General features: G+C 47.4%; 1 protein-coding gene across 2 annotated transcripts in view; it reads left to right on the forward strand.

Moving 5' to 3' along the window:
* The first annotated feature begins 4480 nt into the window (after positions 1–4480).
* The window catches only part of SMYD1 (SET and MYND domain containing 1), a 53446-nt gene continuing 30426 nt past the window's right edge, over positions 4481–27500 (forward strand). For both annotated transcript variants that reach the window (XM_085863786.1, XM_085863787.1), the window contains exons 1-7: positions 4481–4699; positions 5179–5358; positions 8110–8323; positions 8669–8799; positions 8958–8996; positions 13349–13547; positions 13715–13807. In XM_085863786.1, the coding sequence (XP_085719912.1) occupies positions 4572–4699; positions 5179–5358; positions 8110–8323; positions 8669–8799; positions 8958–8996; positions 13349–13547; positions 13715–13807 (984 nt within the window). In that variant the 5' untranslated portion in view covers positions 4481–4571. The remainder of the gene's footprint in view (positions 4700–5178; positions 5359–8109; positions 8324–8668; positions 8800–8957; positions 8997–13348; positions 13548–13714; positions 13808–27500) is intronic.

Genomic DNA, 27500 nt, shown 5'->3' on the forward strand with positions numbered 1-27500 from the left:
AGCTCCTAACCACTTACAAAGCTTTCATCTGCAGCTTGATGGAGTACTGATCTCCCCTCTGGGCTTGTGCTTCTGCCTCACACCTATCTCAGCTTCACGCTGTGGAAACCAAGGCATTTAGGATCATTGGTATCTCCCGCGGTGAGGCTGAGTCTTTGGGTCTCTCACTTTCTCACCACAGGCAGGTCCGGTGGTCCTTCTGTCTTCTACCATCTCCTTTCCGGCCTTGCCTCCTTGCTCGAGCTGTGATCACCCCAGAGTCATATATTAGAAGAGTTTGGCCAACTAAACAATAGGCGCCATGTTGTGGACCAAGGGCGTGTGCGCTCAAGCTTGCATAGCAAGTGCGGACTGTATGTTTTTGGGCTTGCCCTACTGAAGTTTTGTTTCTGGATTGTCTTAATTCTTGTTTTCTCCGTGAAAGATTTGAAGCCTTGTCTCATCTACATATACTGTATCTATAGATTTAAATCTTTGTTGGAATTTTACCGACTTTTTCATTAATTCATCGCAATCTGGGGCTGTTGTAATAGTGTTTATAACCCCTCAAATCTAAATGTTTTTTTTCTGGGTCTCACTTCATTCTCGCCCCCCCCCCCCCTCACCTTACTCTCTTCTTCCATCCCGAAATCCAAATCTCTCTTTTTCTCTCTCTTTCTCTCTCTTTCGCTCTCTCCTCAAAACCTCAATCCACTTTCAAATTTATTCCCTTAGAAATCTATTTTTTCATCTCTCCAAATCTCTTCTTTCCCACTCTTTCTCCCACCATTCTTCCCTCATCCATTTCATTCCTCCCCTTGAAATCATCCATCCCTTTACATATTCTTACTTCTGCATTTTCCCCTCTTCACACTTTTTTCTTTTGTACTTCTCCATCTTTTAACTCGTAATAATTATATTATCTGTGCTACGAGGAAGCCAACAAATCTATGTTCCGATCAACTTGACCAGTTAAATGGTACAATTTTTTTTTTTTTTAAACTTTACATCAAATGAACATTAAGTTTCCATCTTATGTTAAAACATCAGGTTAGAGGGCGATGAAAGGCTGCAACTTTTACCTTAAAACCCACCAAATGTAGAAGGTCTAGAAACTGAGAAATCATCATTGTTAAATTGTGCAGACATCATGATAGAAAAAAAAAGTCTTCTTTCATCATTCATGGTCCTTGAACTGCATGTGTTTCACTTTCAGGTCTATACTGTGTTGCTTATATAGGCATTAAGCATGGTTATGGAGTCATGGACCAACCACATCGAACAGTTCCAAGGTAAATGGTTCAAATGACCAACCCAAAGTTTACACTGTACTCTGTCATCCCATATACATGTTAGTTTCGAAACATGTTATCCGTGATCTTCAACTAAATATACACTCACTTGCTACAATTTTTTGAAATTGTTGAAAAATATATCAGTAATACAATATTCATCAATATTTATTTCGCTGGTGAAATAATACTTGGGTCTTATTTAGTCTTTACTTCGACATGGTAAGTTGACCTTACCTCGCACAAGAGACAGTTGTCGTTGGCTTTCCAGCCATCCCGACGAACCTTTACTTCCCAGATTTTCCTCCTTTCTGGGTTGTGGGGGAAGCGATGCATCTGTTTCCCGCGGTTCTTTCGATTTGAGCAACCCCATGCTGCACAGCAGGGCATGTTTATAAACGTTGTAACTCTAAATATTTCATCACAGTGACGTTTTATGAGGAAGCATTCGATGCAAGATGATATGTTTGTAGCGTTGTTGCAAAGCGAGTATCGTCTGCCAGGTACGCAGGTTGGTCCACATGGTGCCCTGTAGTCACATGAGGGCTTTTGACCAATCATAAAGCAGATGTGCTGAAACAGGGTTGACCATACTCTCTCGAATATACGGCTCTGGATCTCCCCCACCCCTCCAATATTTCTGCAGGATGCTCAAGGTCTGCTAGTAACCCCCTTCTGGTGAAACGACCAAAATCAAGAATCACTGCTCACCTTCACTCTTTCATTCCTCTTTTTTCCTGCCTCTGGCACAAACTCCCACACTCTCTTCAATCCAGGTCTTCAAAACAGCTATTCATCTTATATCTTCCCCCATCCAAAACCATGATATTTTCGACGCTTGTTAATGACCCCCATACCCACCTTCAAATTCCCTGCTTTCCTTCCTGAAAGTCCGTCTTGTCCATCTTGTGTACCCCTGCCCATCCCTCTCCCTTCCAGAGATCTAATGTCTATGTTCCCTACTGTTTTGTGCTTCCCACTCCCACCCTCTCTTGTCTCTTGCTCCCTTTGTTATATGTTCTGTGTGTTAGCTCTTATACGAGCCTCAACAATGTATATTAAAAAAAACCAAATCATCTTCTTGCCACTTTCAAAACCTTCTGTTTAGCAGTACTTGGACAAAATATTATGCCATCTCGACCAAATAATTTTTGCCACTCACTCTGTGAGCGTAAGGGAATATTGAGATTAAGAAAAAATGGCGGCTTGTAGAAAATATAGATCATGCTCAGAAGCACAATAAGCAAGAGTTTAAAATACCCTTCCTATGTTCTTTTTCAAGACTGCGTGGGGGTAAGATGTTCTCTGAGTTCTCATGTTTGGAGAATTTTCAGGTCTGTCGATGGCCTTTTCAGAGCGGGGTGATGCAGAAGCAGTCATTTGGCAGAGAATTAATCCAGGCAGTCGTTTGCCATTGCTCTTCCAGCAGTAATCACGGCGGGAATTTAGCCAAGTTACTGGCAAGCCATGGTGGCCTTTTTAAATATGTATTCTGGGATCCGTATTGCTCTAAAAAGGTACTCTGGGATCTCTAACAAAGCCCAGTCAATGGCACATCCAGCTTGCTATCCCAAAATAGGTATAAGTGGGGGCAAATATTTTTGACATGGTTTGAACCAATTATGGGAAACTCCAGACAGCAAAGTGAAATGTCCAGAGAGCAGAAAGGGTTTCCACCTGATAAATGTCCATTCCTTATGTCGTTCAAACTGCTGTCCCCAAACCAAGGGAACGTACCAATCAACTCCGTTGGGGAAAATAAATTAATTGTAAATGAATCTCGGTACATAATTTGAAGCACATTGTTCCATCAAGGCTTAGTTGCGATGATTAAGAACTGGATTGTGTGTTACCGCCGTGGGAAATGAGGTGCTGCTGAAGTTTTCAGCATTACCCCTTCATCAAGGCAAACGCTAAGACGCTCTCTCTTGTTCTAATGAAGAGCCCAACACTCGAAACATCAGCCGCATATCACTTCCCACGGTGGTTCAAACTTATCGTCTCTCAGATGATGAATTTAACTGAACCGACATGCTTTCACGAAGAGTAGAATTCCATCGTGACGGCGCTGGATTGCAGCATTCCCATCATAGTAGGTTTAGCAGGGATCGACGACCGGCACACACAGTTCCTGGACTAGCAAATCCCAATAAAATCGACACACTTATGAGTTTCCTCTGTTGACTGCTTGGTGTTCCCACCTGAGCACCAAAATAAGATTTGAGTGTTTTAAAACCATTTAAAAGAGGGGTTATGGAGTAATACGCTATCTAAAACCAGAATAGACAAAGCTGAAGAAAAGCAGACTTCGGAAAGGTTCCCATAACCCCCATAATAACCTGAGGGAGAAGGTGGTGCTCGATGTGCCATAGTTCCCTCATCCGAGCCCCTCTCTCGCCATCCTTTCTTCTCGTACACAAGAGTAGAATCCAAGAAACTTATCAACTTTAAGCTCACTGAAAGAGTAAAACTTGGCAACCACTGATATTTTTGAGAAGGATAATATAGCTATATGAACTGACTGCTATCGAAGCCGTTGCCAGACTCGGTGGTGTCGTGGTTCGAGCATCCGCTCCGAGTCTGGGAGGTCGGTGGTTCAAACCACATCCAAGTCATATCAAAGTCTTTGAAGATAGTAATGTGCTGCTTGATCACTTGACACTCAGCATTTTGAAGGATAGAGCACGGACAAACAACACTGGGAAACCAATGGCAAGCCACCCGGTATAACCCTTGCTAAGAAACTGCTTCGGTAGCACCAACGCTCTGTGTCGAGTAACGGTACATCAAATTAAATAATAGAAGCTGTTATGGGAATATAAGTAAGATCTTTAGAATAATTGAAAGCCTGAACGTCATTGACTTGTCTTCATCTGCTTCCACTCTTTAGGTGCATGAGACGGGCAGTGACAGCCGGGCTCTCGATTTAGCCAGAAACCAGTGGGGACAGATAAAGGAGGCACGTGGTAGGGGCTGTGTATGTTTTAGTTGGGTTTTTAATGACTATCCACTTGTTATTATATTAATTTGACACAATGACCATGCTTGACCATAAGATCAGAGTGCCTTGATTCTGTGACAAAGGATAACCATGATGTTTCTGGAGAAAATTTGGGGAGGTTGAAACCGAGTAAGGTTTGGAATGGAAATGGGGGTTGGAGGGAATTCTTGCAGGGAATTTGTTGGGGGGTGGGATGGGGTTTGGGGGTTAGAGTCTGAGGAGTTGAGTTTATTAGGTGCAAGGCTACAAAGGCAGACGATACAGGAGGGAGTGGTGTGGAACAAACTTTTGAATGAACCATGTCTTGCCCTGGACTGGAAGTATTTAGCTGTGAGGAAAAGGGTCGCGGCCTTCGAACCACTGTCCCTTACGGTATTGGAGATCTGGTACTTGCAGTGCCTGCGTATGCTGCCGCGGTGTTCGATGGGTGAGCATTTTATCCTCTTCATAAAAACAAGGAGTAACAGGCTATCTTGAAGTAGGTTTTTAACAATTGTGCAAAATGGGTTTCATAACTGAGGGTGAAAGGAGGGGTTGGGGGGGGCTTCTGAAAATGGTGTTCAAGGTTTAAAAAAAACATGACTTTACTCCACTGGCATCATGAAACACCCACCATTGAGCAAAATGTGTGCCAATGGCTGGAAACTGCACAAAGAAGAACTAACATCTGTGCTGGGGTTGGGGGGCTAGGAGGGAGAGTCTGGGGTGGGTTTTGACTGGTATTTAGATTCCATGAAAAGGTACTGAATTCATTAGTGACCTTAACACATACATTTATCATTGAATGTCACTTTATGTGTGTTGTACGGTGTATCGGTGCAAGAATGTTCATCAGCAGTAAGGCCGGATTTTCACCACACACGACCGGGCCTTATCGTACCTCTCAAAGCCATTCTTTTCTTGCAGTGAGCTGAAGAATGTCTGCACCACATGCTTCCGTCGAGCACCTTCCCTGCGCCGCTGTGCCGCCTGCCACGTCGCCCATTTCTGTGACCGCGACTGTCAGGCTGCTGGTTGGGCCCAGCACAGGGCAGAGTGTGCAGCCCTGCAGAGCCTCGATGGGACGACACCGACAGGCAACGTGAGGTTAGTGCGACCACAACTACTTGATCAATCCATCTCACTACTTGCCAGCTATTTTTTTAACCAAAATGGCTTGTTCTGTGTTCCCCCATGAGCCCAAGCTCATGCTGGAATGCTTGGCTTAAAAATTCCATGTGCTGTGCCGGTACGTCCTTTGTCTCCTTGTGTCCCTGTTCTGCACGTAATTTATGTTCAAGTTGCCTCATCTCTGAGACGGGAGACTCGAGTCTCGGGGTCTGCTCCTTGCTCACGCCAGATAGGTTGGTGGTCTTTCACTTTTTTCCTATTGGCTCAATACAGGTCTTGTTCCTCCTGCTCTCTCATCTATGTCCAACCTCTGCCACTCCACGTTGCAAACATTCTTCCAGAAGCACTTTCCTCGTTAACCCTCTCCAAGTCTCAACGGTCACCTTCATTCATGCCTCCCCCTCTTCTCTGTGACTATAGCCTGCGGAACCGTCTTCCAGAGTTTGTTGTCTTCAGCTTTTCCCTCCAGGATCTCAAATCTGCTGCTTGCACCACCTCATGGCCTCTACCATTCCAACTTGTGAGCTTCGCTGCACCTGATGAGACCCTTTTCTCACCTTTCAACTGCAATCTTGTCCGACTGTTTTCCTTTTCCGCAAATTTGTTTTTTTAACCATTTACCCACTGTTATTCCGTTTTTCCATGATGCTCGAAGCCATATTTACCTCCGCCACCGAAGGTGAAGTAGGTTATGTTTTCACCCCTTTCTATATGTTTGTTCATTTGTTACTTGCAAAATCGAAGATTTTTCAAGAATATTGGTCAGTCGATTTTATTATTCTGTCTGTCTGTCTGTTTGGTGCCTACACGTCACAATTTTAAACCGATCTTCACGAAACTTCACCACATGGTAGCGTTGTCATATGGAAGAAGCGTATTGTTTTTGAGGTCAAAAGGTTAACACAGGCCAAAGGTCAACAACTTCCATGAGATTTCTAAAATCCTCAATTTTCCTCTGATTGACTTGAAATTTGAAGAGGATTTATATTTCAGGTCACTGAATTCAACCACCAATTATTTTATTTTTGAGGTCAACATAGGCCGAATTTCTAAAAGTGTCAATTTTCATCCGATTGAGTTGAAATTTGAAGAAGAGTTGCATATTTGGTTATTGAATTCAACCACCAATTATTTTTGAGGTCAAATTTGTTTTATGGATTTTGCACGTATCGTGCTCTGCATGACGTCGTCTTCTTGTTTGTTTGTGTGCAGGATATCTCAAAAAGTTGTGGATGGATGTAGATGAAAATTTGTGGACAGGTTGGGTGTGTGACGAGGACAAACTGTTTAGATTTTAGTGAAGATCCGGATCCAGCTACGAGAATTTTTTCAGTGATTCTTCACCATTGAGGGATTGAGCCAAAAACGATATATGGCATTATATCTCAAAAAGTTGTGGACGGATTCGGACGAAACTTGGTGGACACATTAGCTGTGTGACAAAGAATTGATTCAATTTTGGTGATTATCCGGATCCAACTACTAGAATTTTTTAAGCGATTCTTCACCATAGAGAGATAGGGATAAACCGATATATAGCACGATATCTCAAACATGTATTGGGCCTGATATGTTCTCGTGGATCAGGCATTGCCTGGCGGAGGTACGCGCTCTACCGAGTGCCCTTCTAGTTACCCTTGTATCCCTGCAGACCCAATAAATAAATAAATAATCCCATAATGCTTTAACTTTCTCACAGAAAAGTTATTGAAGATATATAATAACATCTAACTTCTCCATCAAAGAGTGCTTGAAGGTCATGAGGAAGCATTAAAAAAGAACTGTTAATGGACGTCAGCACGGTATTGCCACTTTGTTGGGATCGGGCCAAGTATAGTTTAAGATTTCATTTCACCTCATGTAATTGCATCATGACCAAATTAATATGGAGATTGTGACCTTAAAAGAGAGTCTTCTAAAAGATTTGTTTATCGAACCACAGATGCAGTGGTTTGCAAAGTTGATGCTCCAGAAGCCAAACGTTGAAGAGGTTTCTGGTGCAGTTCAGCTTTGGTTAAAACTCAGGTACCTGCTCGAGAATGCTGAGAACTAATGGGGAATATGCAATACATTAAGATGATTAATGTCTCCACAAGGCTGACAGGATGGCCGAAACCATAGAGGAATGCAGATTCGTCTCTGAGTTGTCTCGCCTGGGTTTGAATCTCAGCCCAGCTATCGACTGTTATCCCGGTGTTTTACAGGCAGGCACACACAATTCATTAATGTGTGTGCTGTCCCTCGGATAGATGTTGAACTTGGCGTCCCATCTGCTGACATTAGTTGGTGTACGTTAAAGATCACACGGTGTCCTGAGCGAAGAGTAGGTGAGCGATCATCGGCACCCTGGCCAAATCCAAAATTTCTGAGTCAGAGTGGTGACCTGACCAGGATTGTAGTTTCGTAGCTGCTTCAGCAGCACCAACCCTGTGTCGGTCATGGTACATGATGATGATGATGATGATGATGATGATGATGATGATGATGATCTCTGCAAGTAGGTTCTGACCATGCTCGTGAAGAGAAGGCACAACACAAGTGTTTTAAATTTGTAAAATTGCAGCTATGCTGATTTATTGCCAATAGAATGTCAATTATAAAACCCACCCCCTCCCTTTACACATTTTCCTTTCTTGCCTTTTCCACCTCGTTCTCTTACCTTCTTTGTTTTCCTCCTTATTTACCCAGTACTTATTTTCCGCTCCTCTCGACAATCACCTCCTACAGGCTGGCCGCGCGCATCCTGCGTCGTATGCATCAAGAGGGTGATGCGCCGCCCCCTGGGGCACTCGTTGGAGTTCGGGAGTTGGAGACCCACATTGAGAGCTTCAGTGAAGAGCAGAAGCAGTTGTTGGATGCGGATGTACAAAGCCTCACAAAATTCCTGCTTTCCGGAGACGTACAGTTATCCACCGACCTCCTCAAACATGTCCTTGGTCTGGTAAGGTTCAATCTGGAGTGGTCTTCAAACTACCAACCACCCCAACGTTCCTGAAGACATGAGACTACTATTATGGACTGCTGACTCAGACTGACAGCTTTGAATCATAAAAGGCACCAATCTCAAGCCAGCTTAAGCTGAACAATCAAACAAGATTAAAAAAAAAATTCATATCATTTGCTGTTTATGCATTTCATGGAAACAAACATATTTGTATTTGAAGGTGAACTGATAGACTCGATGAGTTGGAGCTTTACGTTGTTTCGTTTCCTTGTGTGTGAGAGATATTCTGGCTTTTCCACTTCATCCGAAATTGTCTCCCGGCCCTCTCCTTCCCCTTGATAGATCAACTGCAACTGCTTCACGCTGAGTGACCAGGGTGGCCTCGTGCCAGTCGGAGTTGGGCTTTTCCTCAACCTGTGCCTGCTCAACCACGCATGCTGGCCGAGCTGTTCTGCTGTGTTTTCCCCAAGGCAGTACGATGCACACCACACCATCGGCCGCTGACGCAATCGTTCATCACCGCATGCATCCAATTTTCTCTCCAGTGCTGGCTTTCCTGTTATCTATCTATATATTTATCTACCTCCTTAATTTGCTGCCAAGCTAATTAAACCCTTTCTTGATATTTCAGGGTGGAAGCTAGTGATTCCAAATCCAACACAGAAGCTTGGTAAGTTTGCCCAAAGCAGGCCTTCATATAACTTTGCTTCAATGGTTCCTCGATAAATTCAGTTCATAATGGGGGTACCACAGTGAAAATATCGTTACACGGACAAAAGCACAATTTTTTTTTCACCAAAGCATCTCCATATACCTTCGAGAAAAAAAAGTAAGCTCCAAAAATAATGATGATGGGAAGTGTAATATCTGACGTCATAAGCTAATTATTTCACAATCATATATGTATTAAAAAAAAATCAATTCGTTAGAACTAGGCTGTTAAGTGTATTTTGACATTGAAATGTTTTTTTTTTGTTGTGTTTTTTTTGAGTAATGAGTAATGACATCATCGCATTTGAGTAATGACATCACTGCAACCAAGTTAGTCAGCTTAAAAATGCTTATATATCAATTACCTGTTTTATTTCTTGTAATATTAAATTAATGACTCAAAATCTCGGCACAGTACTTCACAACCTTATTTTATACATTAATTTGCTCTAATATCTTGTTAGTCTATTGTGACATCATTAAATACACTTCTTGTCATCAGATTTTTTGGAGCTTACCCTCTTTTTGATCCTTATACATGGGCAAAGCTTTGGTTAAAAAAAATTGTGCTTTTGTCCACCGTGTAATGGTCCTTGGCATTTTTGTGAATGAGGAAGCTCACTATCAGTTGTCCGACTTATTTTTGTATGTAGTGACTGAAGAATGTAAAGAAGGCTATGTATTCTGATCTAATATATAGATGATAACTGGACACGATGGTGGACGAATATCCCCATTGTCCTCACCACAAGGTTAGGTGGTGTGGGGGAAAAATTTATATTAATGTATTTTAAATTGTAACAAATGGAGTTTCAGAAATGTAACTTTTATGCTGCAAATTGAATTGGCTGTCATTTCTGGCCAAAAGACTTTTGCCCTAAATGATAAGAAATGTGTTGTTCTGGAGCAGAGTGACCGAGTTGATAAATGAACCTTTGCTTAGAAAATGTACGAAGTGGCTTTATGTCTAAAAGACACGTCTACAGTCTGGGTGAATATCCCCCAACCTCTCTCTCATGGAAGTATAAAATGTTTTGAAAGGCACATTTTCTGAGTACGAGCACGTGAGGAAGTATAGTTTCTCAGTGGCTCGTACTCCTTGGAACTGACCAAGTACCAAGTTAGAATAAAACTCTCTGATGTAATGTAGAAGTGAATTGAATCGGGTTGGTCTAACTGTTAACTAAAGTAAGAATAATATTGCAAACAAATGGGGATTTTTTAAGTTCATTGTACAAGGGTGAGAAGTGTATGGTGTATAATTAGGAAATAAATTGTTTCACAAGGAAGGACTTGTGTGGACATCAGTTTTATCAGTGTCGATAGGGTTTTTGTAGGATTTTATAATCAAATCGGACAAGCGTTAAACTCTGTTTGAAGTCAAATAGGATTCCACAATCGGCCGGTTAGAATCCTTCAGGAGGACAACGATCACAACAAGGTGGGCTTAAAAAATCCACATCAGTGGCATGCAAGGTTGAGAACCCCAGAGGTTGTGGGTTCTCAACCATGCAATTGCAGTTCTTACCACTCCACAGAAGACGATGGATTGTCAACTAACCCAGATGTGGAAGCACAAACTCAGGTCCCCATTTCGCCAAAAGGCATGTTTGAGGCATGTTTTTTTGTGGCCAGATGCCCTTCCTGATGCCACCACAGTATCAGCTGTGCACCTCGCCGTTGTCTAAAGAGACATACCCGACAAGGCAGCAGGGGGAATTGCAATCAGAGTTTCCTTCTCCAAAGGGGCTGTCACACCTTGACGTTTTAGCCAGCGTATGTCAAGGTCTCAAAATGTATGTAAAACGTTGGCGTACGCTGAACTATTGATGTTTTTATCTTGCCAAAACGAAGTTTTTGCAAGATATGTTCGTCAGCTTGTATGTTTTTTTTTTTGTCTGTAATCACGTATCGATCACTCTGCAGAGCACAGTTATCATTGGAAATTTTTGTAACTTCGCATATCAGAGTCCTATAGAGGTCCCTTTCAGCGCATAAAATTTTCAAGGTCAAGGTCACTGTCGCAAATCAGGGGAGTCGACGAAACCCTTATTTTTTGAGTAATTTTGATCGGATCGTCTTCAAACTTCATGGGAATATAGTTCATGGTCTGGCGCTCAGCTGATTAATTTTTGGTGGCGATCAGCCTTGACCTTCATGGTTAGCGCTGGAGGTCGAAAGTTTTTGACCCCAAGGTCAAATTTTGAAATCTTAGATACCATATCGAGTAATACCTGATATGAAAGCGCTTGATAAGTCCTTTCCAGATCTGTCAAAAGTTTGACGCTATGACGTCATGACGAAAAAACGGATTTTTCATGAAAATTTTATTTCTTCAGTTCTCATCAAAATCTCTTGATATTTCATGTACAACAGTCCTGGAGAGATACTATAAACCGTACGAAAATATAAAGGTCAAGGTCACAAAAAGGTCAAGCATCAAGGTCGACGAAACCCTTATTTTTTGAGTAACTTTAATCGAATAAATAAGTCACTCATGTTCACATTTTGGCAAGATACTGGTCACCCTGGGGGTGACATTGGTTTATTTTTAAGTTTTGGGCATATAATAACGTGTAGGACGTATGCATAACGTATTAGTAACGTACACAGAACGTTTCAATCACATATAGATAAATTATACCAATGAATGCTGAGTGTGTTGTTGGCGTTCACAACCTATGCCCAACGATAGTCTAACTTATGCATAGCACGCGCGGCAGCGTATCGCCGACGATCACGTGGCGTAGGCTATTCATAGGCTGCGGCTCGACGATTCAAATCACAACCGCACTAGACATCAAAGTGTGAAGCCACTGTCACACTTTGACATTATAGCCAGCGTATGCCGACGTATGAAAAATTTGCCGAACCAAGCTGGCACACGTCGAATACATTATGGGTAAGTTTTGTATACGTTAAGAGCACGCTGGCATACGTCGTAGTACGCTGGCATACATCGTCATTCGCCGAGTACGTCGAGAAATTTTCAGCATGTTGAAAATTTCTCGACGTACGACACACGTTCCGCATACGCTGGCCATAAGTTGTAGGCACGTTACGCGATCGTTGACACACGTTACTTGTATGTTACTCATAAGTCGAAACACGTCGAGGTTGGCGTCAGTGTTCCAGACTCCCTGTTTTTTTTGTTTTTTTTCTTTCTTCGGTATGACGGTGATGTTGACACTTCGATTTCTAGTGCGGTTATGATTTAAATCGTTGAGCGGCAGCCTATTAATTATAATATATTATAACCGCACTAGAAATCGAAGTGTCAACATCACCGTCATACCGAAGAAAATAAGAAAGAAAAAAAAAAAAACCAGGGAGTCTGGAACACTGACGCTAACCATTACCTTGACATGTTTCAACTTATGAGTAACTTACAAGTAACGTGTGGACGTGTGTCAACGATCGCGGAACGTGCCTACAACACGTTACTCATAGGTTAGAAATGTTTCGGGTACGCTAAACATTACCTCGACGTGTTTCGACTTATGAGTAACTTACAAGTAACGTGTGTCGACGCGTGTCAAGGATCGCGTAACATGCCAACAACTTATGGCCAGCGTTATGCAGAACGTGTGAGTCATACGCTGGCATACGTCGAAAAATTTCAAGCATGTAAAATTTGTCTAACAGCTCGGCGTACTACTACGTATGCCAGCGTGCTCTTAACGTATACAAACTTACCCATAATGTATTCGACATGTGCCAGCGTTTTAGCCAAATTTTTCATACGTCAGGCATACGCTGGCTAAATCGTCAAGGTGTGACAGGGCCTTAAGGTGGACTGCCTACCAAGGCTAAAGAACTCCACCTGCCCTAGTTGGGTTGGTGAGTGCAAAAGAATGTCCTTGCACTGGAGGACCATGTACACAACACCTCTTGGGTACCAAATTACTCCGAGATCCTCCAGACATTTAGCCAGTACCCTCAAGAGCACTGTTACCATGGTGTACAACGAGGAGGTAGTCTGGAAGTCTTGGTGAGGGTAGAGGCTATGTACCAGAAGGAAGGACTTGCACAATAGGCCTTATTTTTCCTCACAGAGCTATCTGGCGGCCATAGCTAAAAGCAAGAAATGATAAACTATATAATACCTTACCTTACTACAGCACGAAACACATACACCTGCCCTGTGGGAAACCACCACACCACAAGTCTTCTGTGGTTTGTAATGTGCACAAATAATAATAATTGTTTTTATACAGCACCTTTTGCCAATGGATACCATGCACAGAAATATGCATCCGCTGCTGTTTGTGCTTGCTTATGTCGCGCTGTGTTTTCTTTGGGTCCATGCAGTATCGAAGTGCGAGCAGTGCAGGCATTGTCTCCTGGTGAAGAACTCACTGTGTCCTACATAGAAGTTGGGCGACCAAGCAAGGAGCGCAACGAGGCTCTGAGTTTTCAATACCACTTCACTTGCCAGTGCGCTCTTTGTCGGGACCACCTGGGAGACGATGCTATGACGGCCACGTGTCCAAAACCTGATGGAACCATGGTGACATCAATGCATTATTTATTGATCCTTATGCCTGATTCAAATAATCGTTGCTGTACAACATTTACATTCTTGCATCTGTTATCTACAAATTGCACTATGAGTTAACTTTGTGATATTTTCGAGAAAGTCACACCTTTATTGTGTTTGGACGTCGTCTTTCCAAGCCAACCGAGGCAGAGGTGGAGAAGGTTCTAGAAGAAACGCACAAAAAGTGGGAGAAGGTGGAACAACTCCGGATGGATCATCACTGGGCAAAAGTGAGCCAAAGGCACACACAACTTTGTGACTTTCACTCATTTAATCTTTTATAATTGGCATTTTTATTTACTCCTTAGCCCTCACAGATTAATTATTTAATCAAACCCATCTGAATCTGGGAGGTCTGCGATTCGCATCCCGGCCAAGGGTCGAGTCACACCAAAGACTTTTTTTTAAGTACATGCTCCTTCCGAATGTGACACTTCAAAAAGGATAGACTGAGCATAACCATAGTGCAGGTTTGGTGGGTCGAATGACTTCCTCCTGTGTTGAAGTTTCTTGTATAAGGGAACTCTCATTTTTATTAAAGCTTTTAATTAATTTAAGTTGTGTCTGTTATCTTCTTGCTCAACAGTCACCCTCCCTATCGCTCCTCAATTTTTCCGCTCTGTTTTATTAATGCCAAACGCCCTCAAGCAACTTGCACCGAGAGTTCTCAAAAGGCCCACGGTTTGGTATCTGGAGTTTCCATGTACCGAGAGTGCTGTGAGTGGTGCGTTCACATACTGAAACCATGTACCGACAACTTTTGAGTCCTTCAGCAAGCCTTTGAGCTTTTGATTTATCTACATTGACCTTAGGCTCATGGAGGAGCTTGTACTTTCTTTTTTTTTTGTATACCTTGTCGATGCTCGTGTGAGAGCTAACACACAACGCACAGCAAGGGGGGCATGAGACAAGAGGTGAGGGAGTGGGAAGGACAAAACAGTTGGGAACAGAGACATTAGGAGATCTGTGGAAGGGAGAGGGATGGGATGGGGAACATGGGGAACAGAAGATGGACATTACAGGGACTTTCAGGAAGGAAAGCAGGAAATTTGAAGGAGGTGGGCTTGGGTGGATTATCAGGGGTAGAAAAGATGGAGGATTTGGATGGGGGATGATAAGAGGTGGTGGTGAACAGCTGTTTTGAAGGACTGGAGGGAAGAATGGGAATGAATAGAGTGAGGGAGTTTATTCCAAAGGTGGGAAAAAAGAGGAATGAAAGAGTGAAGGTGAGCAGTGATTCATGATTTTGGTATTTTACCAGAAGGGGGTTGTTGGCGGACCTTGAGCGCCCTGTGGAAATGTGGTGGGGACAAATCACAGAGAGGGCGGGGGGGCGAGGCTGGAGAGGAGACGGTGGAAGACAGAAAGACCACCGACCAACCTGCGGTGATTGAGTGAGAGGCCCAAAGACTCAGCCTCATTGTGGGAGATGCCAATGATCTGAAATGCCTCGGTTTCTACAGCGTGAAGCCAAGAAAGGGAGGCAGGAGCACCAGCCCAGAGGGGAGAGCAGTACTCCATCAGGCTGCGGACAAAAGCTTTGCAAGTGGTCAGGAGCTCAGGTGGGCCGAGGAAGGACTTTGCATGATGGAGGATTCCCAGTCGGCGACTGACTTTGGTGGCGAGGTTTGAAATGTGGCTTTCCCAGGGAAGGTCATGGCAGATAGTGAGACCCAGAAGCTTGAAAGAAAGGACTTCATCCAGAGGATTGTTGAGAAAGTGCAGGGGGGGGGGGTTCTAAACGCTCCTTTTGAAGAGACATAGTGAGAGTGTGAGATTTGTCCGGATTAAAAGACATGTTCCACGTGTTGGACCAGTTTGTGATTTTATCCAGATCTACAGTGAGTGAAGAAGCTGCTGCTTGCCGGTCTGAGGGATGACCGATAGTACGGCAGAAGGTGGAGTCATCAGCAAAGAGATATAGAGGATTTTCCAGAGTCGGAGAGATCATTGATGAAAACCAGAAAAAGAACAGGGCCCAGAACGCTACCTTGAGGAACTCCAGCCTGGACAGGAAGAGGGGATGAAAAAACTCCATTTATGGCCACACGTTGACTGCTACAGGAGAGGAGGTCAGCGAGCCATGAGTGGAGATGGCCTTAGATACCATAGGAAGAGAGTTTGGTGAGCAGGGCAGGGTGCCAGACCGTGTCAAAAGCACATGATATGTCCAGGGATACGGCTCACATTTACTGTCTAGCATTGAGGACCTCCATCCATTGTTGGAAGAGCAGAAGCAGCATATCCAGGGTAGAGTGACCTGGTCTGAAACCAAATTGATGATCGGAAATCAAGCCATTGGAGAAGAGGAAGGATTTAATGTCTGAAGCGATGATAGATTCCATAACCTTGCTGATGATTGGGAGAAGGCTGATTGGTCTGTAGTTGCAGGGATCTGTTTTTGCACCTTTTTATGCAGGGCAGTGATGTTTGCTGATTTCCAAGCAGATGGCAGATGACCTTGAGCAAATGAGAGGGTGAGCAAGAACAGAAGAGCAGGCTTTGTGGACACGTGGGCTGATGCCGTCTAGACCGGTTGCAGAATCTGAGTCAAGGTTTGACAGCAAGCTCTCCACCTTGTCAGGAGAAAACGACACAGAGTCAAGGGACAGTTGGGTGCGACTGGGTAAGGTGGGTAGAGAAAGTAATTGGTTTTAGACACAAGATTTAGCTGCAAACACCGAGTTTAGGCATTCAGCTTTTTCATGTGCGGCATCAGCAGTGTGGCCATTTGAGGTAAGGGAGGGGGTGGACGGGGAACATACACCAGAAACAGATTTGATTAGACGCCACCAAGATTTTGAGGAGGGAGAGAGGTTTGAGAGTTCAGACTTGAGATTAGAAAGATGTTGTTTTCTGGCTCTCCTGAGGGGAGATACACACTTGTTCCGAGCTTTATGGAAGGAACTGAGATTACCCTCAGTTGGGTTTGCTTTCCATGAGGCAAAGGCAAGTTGTTTCAGGACAAATGCCTCACCACAAGCTTCAGTGAACCAAGGGCGGGAGAAAGGGTAGGACAACTGATGACGAGAGGGGATAAATCTGTGCATGAGGGAGAGCAAGTTTCTTTGAAAGAATTCCCAGGATGAGTTGATGTTGGAGAAAGTAGTGATGGGAGACCAGTCTATAGGTTTGATGGCTGCTTGGAGACCCTGCTAGTCGGCTTGAGTGAAATGCCAGACTCCACGGCCGTGAGGTGGCTCTCTGATAATAGCCAGAGAGCTGTCTACTTTGACAAGGACGTGGTCAAAAGAAGCGATTGGAGCGGAGGAAGAGCAGCAGATACTGTCAGGGAAATTTGTCAAAATCAGATCCAGAAGAGATGGAGTACCATTGGTTAAGATCCGGGTCGGGAAGTTGACCGATTGAGTCAGTCCCAATGAGTCGCAGAAAGCTTTTGCTGAGGTGCCATGACAGGTGAGAGAGGTACCAACACCGAGCCAACTGGCATGATGACAATTGAAGTCGCCACATATGGTGGGGCAACTTAGCTAAATATAGCATATAATAACAATTGTGCATTTTGTGAGGAAAGCACCAAATTTGGCAGACTAGTAGCCTATCATATTTTGAACAGATTTGGATATTGGGCCATCTCAAATTCAGCCGCTGATGGCTGTGGCAGCCATTTTTCAAAATGGCCACCAGTGGTTACTGTTATGACACATCTGCTTTACTGGAGAGGAATGCAGGTTGATAGTGAAAGTTTATTTACTAATAAAGGTCCAATAATGGTCAAAGAAAGTAACAATTTGATTTGGTTGAGAAAAAAAAAGTTAAAGTGGACTAATTAGTCTTATTAAGACACAGATTCTGAATGAAAACCAATGATAAACATTCATAGCACTATTGGCTTGGCACATGGTAGTAGAAGTGGTGTGCGTGCATATTGACCCCGGAATCGCGCACGGTTGAGTTGCCAGCTTACACTTGTTGACTCGATTCATTGTTATTTTGTTCTGTGCCCATAGAGTTCTCTATGCTATCCCATTGTTAACCGTAGTTCATCAAGTTGAGTTTGGTTTGCGGGGTGCAGTTTGGTCATAGGATTATCTCAGTCACGGATTACCGGGTTACGAGGTTCTGCATGTATTTCCGTTCTGCCTTCACGGCGCCAGTTCCAGTTTGCTACTGAGTGAGGAAGTTCTCTCTTCGTACCGGCATGTTGGCGAGATATCTTTACCATGATAACTCGTTAGTTTTCGGGTTATCTTCGTTCGATTGACGGCAATGACAAACCATTTGTAAGTAGTTTTCCATTCTAGTTTCCATTTTCATGGCTAAGCTAATTTGTTTTCGTCAGTTTGTTGAGTAACCCTTCCATTTTCTGAAACTGCGTTTTTATTGACTTTTACAGTCAATCGCAACACATCTCAGCACATCGGCTCGAAGTAACCTAAATATGGATGAATTTGGTCGTATTGGGAATGAATACCTCGAAACTGGCAGAACTTCCTCCGAGTGGACACCAACAAGACCGAGCTGTTCAAGTTCCTATCAGAAGCTATCTTCAGGTGGTTTGACCAGGATGACAAGCAGCTGGTTATCACTGATGGAGAGGCAGTCCTGAGCAAGCCACCGCTGCTAGACTTGGCCTTGCTCGCCCCATGCAGCCACGAAGAAGCTGACAGTCGAATGCTGTTGCATGCATCCCATGCAGCCAACCATGGTCACCACAAGATACTGATCAAGACAGTTGACACCGATGTTGTGGTGTTGGCTGTGTCAGTGGCCCAGGGACTGCAACCAGAAGATGAACTGTGGCTAGCATTTGGCACTGGGAAGAGTTTTCGGTACCTGGCAGCCCACGAAATAGCAGCTGGCCTAGGACCAGAGAAGGCACAGGCACTCCCAATGTTTCATGCTCTGACTGGGTGTGACACTGTATCTAGCTTTTCTGGACATGGTAAGAAGACTGCTTGGACAATCTGGACCGTTCTGACAGAACTTACAGCCGCACTGCTGAAGCTATCCTCTGCACCAAGTGGCATACCAGACGATGTCATGCACACCATCGAGAGGTTCGTCATATTGCTCTATGACAGAACCAGCACGTGCAACGACATTGACAAGGTCCGGAAGAAACTCTTCGCGAAGAAGAACAACGTGCAGCTGATCCCGCCAACCAAGGCAGCTCTGGAGGAGCATGTGAAGAGGGCTGCCTACCAAGGAGGCCATGTGTGGGGTCAAACACTGCTACCAACGCCAGAGCTGCCTCCTCCATCCAGCTGGGGCTGGGTCAAGAATGACGAGGGGGTGTACGAGCCACACTGGACGAAGCTACCCAAAGCAGCCCACACCTGCTATGAGCTAGTATCGTGCAAGTGCAAGAAGAGCTGTCTGAAGCATTGCAAGTGCAAAAAGGCCACACTTGAATGCACAGCTTTGTGTGTGTGAGGGAGAGTGCTCACAAAATTGAGAGAATATCAACAGAGCAGACTGTGTCACTGATTCAGAACATTTAAATCAGACATCTCTCGATCAATTTCTATGAGTGAGATGTCGGTATTCATATGAATGAGACGCAGCCCATGATTCGTTTGCAACCATGCTCAACAACCACTGACTTTACATAAGCGATGTTGGTATTCATATCAATTAGACGCAGCCCTTGATTAGTTTGCCACCATTCTCAACAACCAATTTCTGAGTGAGATAGTCATCCGGTACAACAAATAATTAGCAGCCATTTTGCAAAATGGTGCCTATCTTTAAACTTGAGGTGGCTACAGGTTATGTTTTTCTTAATTCAGCTTTTTAATAAATGTTCAAACCAATGTTAGAGTGAAATTATAGTAACCACTTGCGGCCATTTTGGAAAATGGCTGCCACAGCCATCAACGGCTGAATTTGAGATGGCCCAATATCCAAATCTGTTCATAATATGTTAGGCTACGAGTGTGCCAAATTTGGTGCTTTCCTCACAAAATGCACAATTGTTATGCTAAGTTGCCCCACTAATATGAGGAAGAAAGAGTTTGGATGTTTTGGATACTGATATCGCTTTGCAGGATATGGACATTATGAGACATCAATGCATCATCACATGAACTGCATAGTAAATGGGATTTTAATCTTAGGTCTTTTGAGCGACTAAACCGTCTCCCCCACCAGGTTTTCTGGTGAGGAGGGTGTTTGGATATGGACACACAGCAGGATTAAAAACAAAACCTGTCAAAGGGCGGAGGAGCTCATTGTGAGCCAACGGCCATCCATATCTAGTGCCCAACTGTGTCTGCGGACGTCCTCCTGCAGTTGGGTTACTTTTTATGAGGAGGTTGGTGGCAGGATTTGCACTCCGGCCACCGTAAAACCCTTCATTCACACATATATATATATTGTTGCGGTCTTCGCGCCCGCCGGCGTGCGACGGCCACGTAACTCGAATCGCGGCACGTCGCCCACCGGACGGACAATCCAGTCGTGACCCTCTCGGACTAACGCCGGGAACCAGTCACGGGTGGACCTTTCGGTCACACCGCGATCGAGCCAATCAGCCCCCGCGTGGGATAGGGTTGCTCGCCAAATTCGAACTACCTAAGTACCCACGAGGAGGGTAGACCGGGCGATCGCACCTCGCCGCAGGTCGACTTCGGACACGGGCCACTTAAGCGACCCGTTCCGTACTATCAGAATAACCGAGCGGTGTTATCGTCGACCTCGACGGTTCGATTAATTATCGGGCGTATTCAGCCCACTACCAACCCTTTACGTGAAGCAAGATGGGGGTTCAATGGGGAAAAGACGAAGCGAAGCGGGAGAACAGTTCAACAATAAAGCACGTTTATTCTCGGCACACGGGAAGCACACAAATACAATTCCACCAAATGCACACAAAAAAAGAAAACACAATTCCATTTACACAAAAAGCAAACATAAAAGTGAAAACACAGTGCAGAGCTAATACCGACTACCGAGCACACGGCAACACTTATACAATTCTACTTCACAGACGGCGCCGACAACACATACCCAAAACCAAGGAAAAGAAATACCCTCAAGAATGAGGTAGGCCTGGGGCCGAGACCTGGTCGGGCCTACCCGTCTGGTGATGAGACGCGGAGCGGCGATGGCCCCGCAACCCGCGGGCCTCGTGGACAGTGCCTGGCAGGGGGGTGGGAACGGGGCCCCCTTGGTCGCACTATCTCAGCGCGGGGGGAAACAGGAGGGGGTTGCTGATGCTCGGGGTATAGAGGATCTTTATTATGTGCGCGACGAGCGTCTCCACCTCGGCCAGGTCGCGCTGCCGGCCTCCCAGGGGTGCAGCTCCCTGCACGACGCGAGCACCCCCTCGTCCGCCCTCGCCGCCTCTCCACAGCTCGTCCCCTCCGTTCCGACTTCAACGCACACGACGAGCAGCTCCACCGCCCGCGAAGTCTTGACTCTCTGTTCCGACTCCTTCGCCTCGTTCCGACCTTTACTACTCCTTTGGCTGACGAACACCGTCCTTTTATCCCCCCCCGTAACTTCGCCTTTGACCCCCTCCCTTTGACCTTTCAACTCGCTCCCCATTGGCCCGAGAAAAAGTGGGCGTGAAGGCTTTTTGATCCACAAATTTGCATATATCGATCGCCCTGGGGGCGGGGCCCACTCCCCCCTCGCTCACCGATTGGACGGCAAAAAGTGGGCGTGTGTCGTTTTGGATCCGTTTTTGAAGCACAAAATCCGTGATTTTGTACACGCTGTTCAACGTGCGCCCTACACGAGTCCAGCATCGGTGCCCATGAGTGGCGCGAGATGACGGTGATGCGATGGTGGCGAGTTGTGACGGTAAAGGTCATGGCGGTTGTGGTGAAGCGGCGTTGTGGTTGGTGGTTGATGTTGTGGTTGTGATGGTGGCGATTGGTCCAAAATAAAGATAGTAAAAGAAAAACGGCTATCCTGAAGAGTCGCAGCACGTATAAATGACATGTATTCCCACTAGACAACGGGTTTGGGCCTAACTACACATGCACTTACCGAGATACCTCACCTAAGGGACCTGAATGGTGGTTTGCGAATCTGGTAACCACAACACTACCCCCTTCCTTTTTTACAGACTCGTCCCGAGTCATCAAATTTTCGTGTGCCATCATGTGTAGTTTTCCCCTAGTACATTTTACCTACGGATCCCTGAGTGCGACATTCATGGTATTCGTGTCCCCAAAATAAATAACCTGAGGGCTGCGTAACTATCTAAACAAACTCACTCATACGGACGACTTAAATAAAATTGCCGGCGCTAAGACAAACATGCCGGGGGCGCACTCATATGTACAGTACATCTTACCTTAACTTACAAATCTTACACTAAACCATGGCCCAGGATCACTGAACTCTGCAAAAGAAAAGCAGTTAGCAGGGAGCCAGGCTGCCCGCATGCAGTCTCTGGCTCAAACAATGCAGGTGACAGGGAACGTGGCTGGCTGCTCACACGCAGTCCAAGGCCTTCCCTTTTGAACTGAACTCAGTGAACCACAACGGTGCTTGGGCTGCACAACGCAGTCTCCGTGCCAGCTCAAGTGGCACACGCAATGAACACAACGAATGGATGCATGGACACAAACACGGTGCACGGGCCGCCACTGCAGGCCCGTGTTGTAGCTGCCAACAGGGCAGTTCTTGCAGCTTGCAAACTGTTGCCTTGATCCTGGCGCACATGGAAATGAACAGGGGGGGGCAAAGCAAAAATTGAACGGGGCTGGTGAACGTGGGCAGTGGGCATGGCATGGCAAAGGTAGCAGGCAAACACAGCCCGCAGAAGAAGGCCGCTGCAGGCAAACTCAGCCCGCAGAACCAGGCCGGCACAGGCCTCGAAGAAAAACAGCCAGCAGATGAACTGGCCGGCACAGGCCTTGCAGCACACAGCTGCCGATGAAGTTGGTCGGCCTCCGCCTTGAAGCAAAACACGGCCAGCCGATGAAGTTGGCCAGCTCTTGCCGTTCAGTGGAGGTTGGTGGAGGGAGTGCGGTGGTGCTGGCCACTTGGAGGGCGGGCTCGGACCTACCTACCTGTCTCCCTCCCAACCTATCGCCTTTGCCTGTCACTGTACATACCCACTCCCTTAATTTGTGAAAAACCAATTTAGCCCCCACTTATTTTTTTGTTGTTTTTATTTTTACTCCCCCACTATAAATCGTCCCCTAACCCCCTTTATCGTCTTTGTTCGGCTAACCTATTCTGTCACCTAGCCTACTCCCAACCCCTACGTTCCCTTCCCGGAGGGGAACAAGGGAGAGCTAGCGTCCTGTGCTGAGGCCCAACGAAGCCTCAGAATGGCCTCCCCAGAGTTCGGCAATCTTAACACCAAGTGGGTCCAGCGGCCCACAACGACAGCGAGGGGATGGATGGTGCGGAGGGGTACATCTCCTAATCTACCCTATCCATTTAACTGTTAAACTACCCCGGGGCTTTCAACAAGCGCCTCTCGCTTAAACTATTGGTTCTATAAACCCAGATTCCCGTCGCCTGTGTTGGTGTCCTTACAATTTCGGGCCTCGCCCCCCAATTTTCTCTCCGTGCCCTCACACGGTCTCCTGGCTGGGACACGTGGCTCCCTTTGGCAGGCACGACCCTCTGCCGAATCTCCCGCTATGGCACCCCCGGGCACTACACTGCCTCCGAGCCTACCAGCTCCCTAACACCGGGGAGTGCCCCCCATGGCACCTCCCCTGAAACGCACACGTGGCAGGCCGGCCTCCCGGGCCCCTTTCCGAGGGTCACCCGTGCCCACTGCACTGCCCACGCGGCTAATGGCGCCCGGGCCCCCGCACCAAGCAGGCGCCCCGATGTCCACTACTCTATCCGGGCCCCCATGGGCCCTTGGCCTACCGCGGCCGACTAGCCTGGTGCCCGGGGTACCCACTCAGCGATACTCACCTTTCGCAGCCACGCTCCCAAGCCCGTCAACAGGGCTCCTGCACCCCTCCAAATGGGTCTCGAGCCTACTTTCCCACCAACAACAAAACGACCTCCATTTTTCAATTTGACTAACCCAGCTAACTCACTTTACTCTGACCCCGGGGTCCCTTGGGCGGGAGTCACTCCTCCCCCCAATCACTCATCACACCATGCATTCCCCATTCGCTCCATACACACAGACCCGCTGGCCTCACTCACTCACCAAGCACATGCTTCCACCTCACTCAACATGTACACGCTTCCAATTCACTCACCAACAACTCTTCAACACACACACCACTGAACTCTGCCATCCTCCTAACTACATCCCCTAACTAACTCGTGCTCCCACGTCGTCCCTTAAACTACAGCACGTTCCTTTTAACACTACGTAGCTAAACTACGTCCCCTCTACACACTCACCAGTCTGTCTCTGTCTCCTAACTCAAAAAATTCATTTTATTTCCCAACCTAAAGCTCACTAAATCCCTCTACCTAAATCATTCCACGGACTCCATGAGGACTTACCCCTGCCCCATGAAGTCGGTCTAACTAAGCTAACCCTTCCCCCTAACTAGTTTTCCATCCTGTGCCCAGGTAAGGGGGTCTTTCACCCCTTGCCCAGGAATCCTGTACACCCGAAAGTGAGGCTTGCTTTTTTTTTTTTTCATGCGCAGCACCTGCGCGGCAACTCAGAGCTCGCGCACTTTGCACCTGCCCGTGACGTCATGCAGCTGCACGTGTTCCTCGTCCCTCCTTGGACGGGACCATCCGGCAGAGATACCCCTCCTGCCGGATTCCAACCACACGTGCAGCCATGACGTCACCGTGCGCAAAGAAAAAACACAAGCCCCACTTCTCGAGGGGTTCCCCACGCGAACACATGTGCTTTGCCCGTTGGAGCTTAACACACACGATCGCGTGGAGAACCCGTCCGGTCCAAATCCGTAGTCCTGCCTAAACTTTGTCCGTCCGCGGGATCGGCAAATCCACCGCGTGCGTTTCCGGACCGGGACTTCACTCTCGCAAGCGAGCACGTGGCGGTCTCGTGCGTTGCACAGCACGAACCGCGTGCTCACTGCTGGGTGAACCCGGCACGGTCCACGAAATAGCTACAGCCGCTACTCGGCTTTCTCTCCTCTGTCGCCGTCTCCGTCGCCATTCCACACACGCATACCTGCGTGTCACGACGCACACAGTCCACACCATCACATTCACACGGGGAGACGCGGCTGCGTGCTCCCGCATGCCAACCGACATCTCCCTCTCATACCGCTCTCTCACACACACGGTCTCCCTGGCACACAACGACCTTGCACACGGCCGTTCACTCACGCGTGCCTCACTACTCACACAAACCATACTACTCACACGTGGTGCTCCATTCACTCGCGCGGGGGCACTCACCCGCGGTGCCTCACCCACGTACGCGAGGGCACTCAACCGCTGTGCCTCATCCACACACCGTGCCTCACTCATACACGCGGGGGCACTCACCCGCGGTACCTCACTCATACTGGCCGTTTCACTCACACACACGGCCTCTTCCACACACGGTTCCTCATCCACACACGGTGCCTCATCCAAACACGGCGTGCTGGGAAGCACGCACTCCAGCACCATCGCCACCACACCACTCACACACGGGGTCGCTTCCACACACGGGGACGCACTCACGCCTTGCACCACACACACAGGGACAACCACACTGGGGATTCGTGTCCCCACAAGGGTCTCCGGGGCCTCTACACCCCCCAAGCTCTCCGTGCACCCGTCCACAGCACTCGTCCCCTCAACCTCGCAAAACACGACCGAACTCACCTGGTCGTGACTCGCCTCAAGGGGGCATACTCCCTCCCCTTGTTCCTGGAGGAGGTCATCCAGCTGCTCGCACCGGGTCCCAACACGCTCCGCGAGCTCACCCCCATTATCCTCCACTACCTCCGTGTGTGTGTGTGCGTCACTTACCCCGTCCTCACCGTGCAGTCTCTCCTCTGTCGTTCCCTTCCCGGCTACCGTCACTGCCAACTCTTCACCCTTTACCTCCCTTGTCTCCACTATTATTTCTGTTGTCGTCACCTCGTGTCTCGTCTCACACGTTTTGGTCTCCCCATTTAATTTTTCCCTTTCGGTCATCGTCACGACCCTCGCCCAACACGTTCCACGAATTATTTTTTCACCCGCCTCCACCGCGGGCCTGTCAGCCGTTGCACCCCCTTCCAGCTCGTTTGTTCCGACACGTGGAGTCGCCATTTTAAGTTCCCTGCTCACGGCCTTCATGCCCGCCTGCAGGCATCGGCCCATGTTCTGCGTCTCACCCCGTAGCTCTTTCATTTCTTCCTTCATGTTTGCTTCCATTCCGTTTATTTGCTTGTTCATTTCGTTTTTCATTTCATTTGTGTTTGCATCCATTTTTTGTGTATTCGCATCCATCTTTTCGTTCATTGCCGCCAGCATGGCGCATAGCTGGGCCATGTTGGATGCACTCAGCTGAGCCGTTTCGGCAAGGGTTGGGGAAGGGTCTTGGTGGAGAGGGGGGGGGAGGTGTCATACACCGCGGCCGCTGCCGCACCCACCTCGGGCCCTGGGTTCAGTTGGGCGAGTCCGTGTTCCTGCACAATCAACATTTCCTGCTCGGGGATTCCATCCTGGACCATGGACTCTACATTATTACACATATACATTTCTAATACCCCCGGCTCCCGCTCGCCTTGAGACGCCATCTTGCTTCTCGTGAAGGGTTAATTTGCTCGCTCGTAATTTGGAGGGAATCGGGGGTCGCTTCTCTCACCCCTGGACCGATTCCCGTAAATTTAGCCGGAGACAGGAGAGCCCGTTCTCCTGTTCTCCGATACCAGTGCCGCGAGGAGGGCGATGAATTTGTATCGCACGACCTGACACCAGTGTTGCGGTCTTCGCGCCCGCCGGCGTGCGAACGGCCACGTAACTCGAATCGCGGCACGTCGCCCACCGGACGGACAATCCAGTCGTGACCCTCTCGGACTAACGCCGGGAACCAGTCACGGGTGGACCTTTCGGTCACACCGCGATCGAGCCAATCAGCAGCCGGGTGGGATAGGGTTGCTCGCCAAATTCGAACTACCTAAGTACCCACGCGGAGGGTAGACCGGGCGATCGCACCTCGCCGCAGGTCGACTTCGGACACGGGCCACTTAAGCGACCCGTTCCGTACTATCAGAATAACCGAGCGGTGTTATCGTCGACCTCGACGGTTCGATTAATTATCGGGCGTATTCAGCCCACTACCAACCCTTTACGTGAAGCAAGATGGGGGTTCAATGGGGGGAAAGACAAAGCGAAGCGGGAGAACAGTTCAACAATAAAGCACGTTTATTCTCGGCACACGGGAAGCACACAAATACAATTCCACCAAATGCACACAAAAAAAGAAAACACAATTCCATTTACACAAAAAGCAAACATAAAAGTGAAAACACAGTGCAGAGCTAATACCGACTACCGAGCACACGGCAACACTTATACAATTCTACTTCACAGACGGCGCCGACAACACATACCCAAAACCAAGGAAAAGAAATACCCTCAAGAATGAGGTAGGCCTGGGGCCGAGACCTGGTCGGGCCTACCCGTCTGGTGATGAGACGCGGAGCGGCGATGGCCCCGCAACCCGCGGGCCTCGTGGACAGTGCCTGGCAGGGGTGGGAACGGGGCCCCCTTGGTCGCACTATCTCAGCGCGGGGGGAAACAGGAGGGGTTGCTGATGCTCGGGGTATAGAGGATCTTTATTATGTGCGCGACGAGCGTCTCCACCTCGGCCAGGTCGCGCTGCCGGCCTCCCAGGGGTGCAGCTCCCTGCACGACGCGAGCACCCCCTCGTCCGCCCTCGCCGCCTCTCCACAGCTCGTCCCCTCCGTTCCGACTTCAACGCACTCGACGAGCAGCTCCACCGCCCGCGAAGTCTTGACTCTCTGTTCCGACTCCTTCGCCTCGTTCCGACCTTTACTACTCCTTTGGCTGACGAACACCGTCCTTTTATCCCCCCCGTAACTGCTTTGACCCCCT

This window comes from Eptatretus burgeri, chromosome 18 (genome assembly GCF_056783735.1).
Source record: "Eptatretus burgeri isolate ZD-2024b chromosome 18, Ebu_testis_v1, whole genome shotgun sequence".
NCBI lineage: Eukaryota > Metazoa > Chordata > Myxini > Myxiniformes > Myxinidae > Eptatretus > Eptatretus burgeri.